This window comes from Babylonia areolata, chromosome 6, assembly GCF_041734735.1.
Source record: "Babylonia areolata isolate BAREFJ2019XMU chromosome 6, ASM4173473v1, whole genome shotgun sequence".
Classification (NCBI taxonomy): domain Eukaryota; kingdom Metazoa; phylum Mollusca; class Gastropoda; order Neogastropoda; family Buccinidae; genus Babylonia; species Babylonia areolata.
This window is the reverse complement of record NC_134881.1, coordinates 28,827,504-28,830,003: the sequence shown is the minus strand read 5'-3', so window position 1 is coordinate 28,830,003 and position 2,500 is coordinate 28,827,504. Positions and strand designations below refer to the sequence as shown.

The following is a 2,500-nucleotide window of genomic DNA, read 5'->3' as shown; positions in this document are numbered from 1 at the left end:
TTTTAATTCCCCCATTTGGGGGCACATGGAAAACGCATTGAAATGTGATGAAGCGAATAACGCTCAGAAAGGCAAACCATTGAAATGATTGCCGATAATTGCCGAACGATCTACCTGAAGATCTAGTCATCAGCCCCATCCACATGTAATATGCGGCTTCTGTTCAAATGTGTGTGTGTGTGTGTGTGTGTGTGTGTGTGTGTGTGTGTGTGTGTGTGTGTGTGTGTGTGTGTGTGTGTGTGCAAGTTTTTGTATTGATACGCACATGTTTTTGTATCCTGATTTCTACTGTATCTGTGTTTGTGATATGATTTTCGATTTACGTTTGTACCTTTTTATGTATTATCCCCCACCCTCCAATATATTCCTTGTGATCCCAGTACACTTGGTAATAAAGACATATTCTATTCTATTCTATTCTGCATATTCTATTCTATTCTATTGTCAATGCCGTTGCTTACAGGCTCCGCCGCCATCCTGTCACGCACCTGCTCTCGGATGCAGCAGTGACTTCAGTGTCAAGTTTCCACACTGCGCTTCTCATTCCTCAAACTAACTTCCGTACCAACAGCCGGCCGGCAGCGATGGGCAGTTTCATCGGCCACGCCATTCCGGGAACCTTCTTCTTCATCTTCGGCATCTGGTGGTTGACCCAGGTCATGAGACGTCACTTCCTGTGCAGGCAGACGCGGCAGCGCTTCCGCTCCACCGCCACCTTCCCCTTCGTCTACTGTCCCGGACAGCGCGAGCGCTCTGTGCCGCTCGAGCCCATCGTCAAGATGGTGATGTGCGTGCTGGGCATCGTGGTGGAGATCATTGGAGGTAGGTGGGGATAGCTGGAGGTAGGTGGGGATTGTTGGGTGTAGGTGGAGATAGCTGGACGTAGGTGGAGATAGCTGGAGGTTGGTGGGGATTGTTGGGGGTAGGTGGAGACAGCTGGAGGTAGGTGGAGATAGCTGGAGGTAGGTGGGGATTATTGGGGGGTGGGGGTAGGTTGGGATTATTAGAGACGGGTGGGGATTGTTGAAGGATGTTAGAGGTTGGGATTGTTGGAGACAGGTGGGGATCACTGGGGGTTGGTGGGGATTATTGGAGGATGTAGGTGGGGATTATTGGAGGTAGGTGGGGATTATTGGAGGTAGGTGGGAATCATTGGGGGTAGGTGGGAATCATTGGGGGTAGGTGGGGATTATTGGAGGATGTAGGTGGGGATCGTTGGAGGTAGGTGGGGATTATTGGAGGTAGGTGGGAATCATTGGGGGTAGGTGGGAATCATTGGGGGTAGGTGGGGATTCTTGAAGGATGTAGGTGGGGATTATTGAAGGATGTAGGTGGGGATTATTGAAGGATGTGGGTGGGGAATATTGGAGGTAGGTGCACATTATTGAAGGATGTAGGTGGGGATTATTGGAGGTAGGTGCGGATTATTGGAGTTAGGTGCAGATTATTGAAGGATGTAGGTGGGGATTACTGGAGGTAGGTGGGAATCATTGGAGTTAGGTGCGGATTATTGAAGGATGTAGGTGGGGATTACTGGAGGTAGGTGGGAATCATTGGGGGTAGGTGGGGATTATTGAAGGATGTAGGTGGGGATTATTGGAGGTAGGTGGGAATCATTGCGGGTAGGTGGGGATTGTTGAAGGATGTAGGTGGGGATTATTGGAGGTAGGCGGGGATTATTGAAGGATGTAGGTGGGGATTATTGAAGGGTATAGGTGGGGATTATTGAAGGTAGGTGTGGATTATTGGAGGTAGGTGGGGGTTATTGAAGGATATAGGTGGGGATTATTGAGGGATGTAGGTGGGGATTATTAGAGGTAGGTGAGGATCATTGGGGGTAGGTGGGGATTATTGAAGGATATAGGTGGGGATTATTGAAGGATGTTGGTGGGGATTATTGGAAGGAGGTGGAGATTAGTGAAGGCAGGTGGGGATTATTGGTGGAAATTTTGGGAGGTGTATGGGCATTGTAGCTAATAGGTAAGTAGGGATTATTGAAGGATATAGGTGCGGACGTGGAGATTATTGGAGTCAGGTGTAGATCATTTGGTAGGTGGGGATTATTGGTGAACATTATTGGAGGTAGATGGGCAATGGAGTTAGATAATGATCAGTAATGTAGGTGTGGATTATTGGAGGTGGGTGGAGATTATTGGAGGTAGGTGGAGATTATTGGAAGTAGGTTTAAATCAATAGGTAGGTGGGGATACTGGTGGAGATTATTGGAGGTAGATGGAGGCTGTTATTGGAGGTAGGTGGGGGTTGTGTGGAGATTATTTGATGTGTATGGAGGTTATTGGTGGAGATTACTGGAGGTGAGTGGGAATTATTGGAAGTAGGCGGGCATTGTGGTGGATATTATTTGAGGCAGGTGGAGATTGTTGGAGGTAGGTGGAGATTATTGGAAGTAGGTTTAAATCAATAGTAGGTGGGGATACTGGTGGAGATTATTTGAGGTAGGTGGAGGCCAGTTATTGAAGGTAGGTGGGGGTTGTGTGGA

The 2,500-nt window shown here is 48.1% G+C and overlaps 1 protein-coding gene across 1 annotated transcript in view; it reads left to right on the top strand.

The window, feature by feature from the left end:
- Positions 1–2,500, top strand: part of LOC143283353 (transmembrane protein 45B-like) — a 24,917-nt gene that overhangs the window by 12,962 nt on the left and 9,455 nt on the right. The window contains exon 2 of the mRNA XM_076589560.1: positions 464–822. Coding sequence (XP_076445675.1) covers positions 585–822 — 238 coding nt within the window. The 5' untranslated portion in view covers positions 464–584. The remainder of the gene's footprint in view (positions 1–463; positions 823–2,500) is intronic.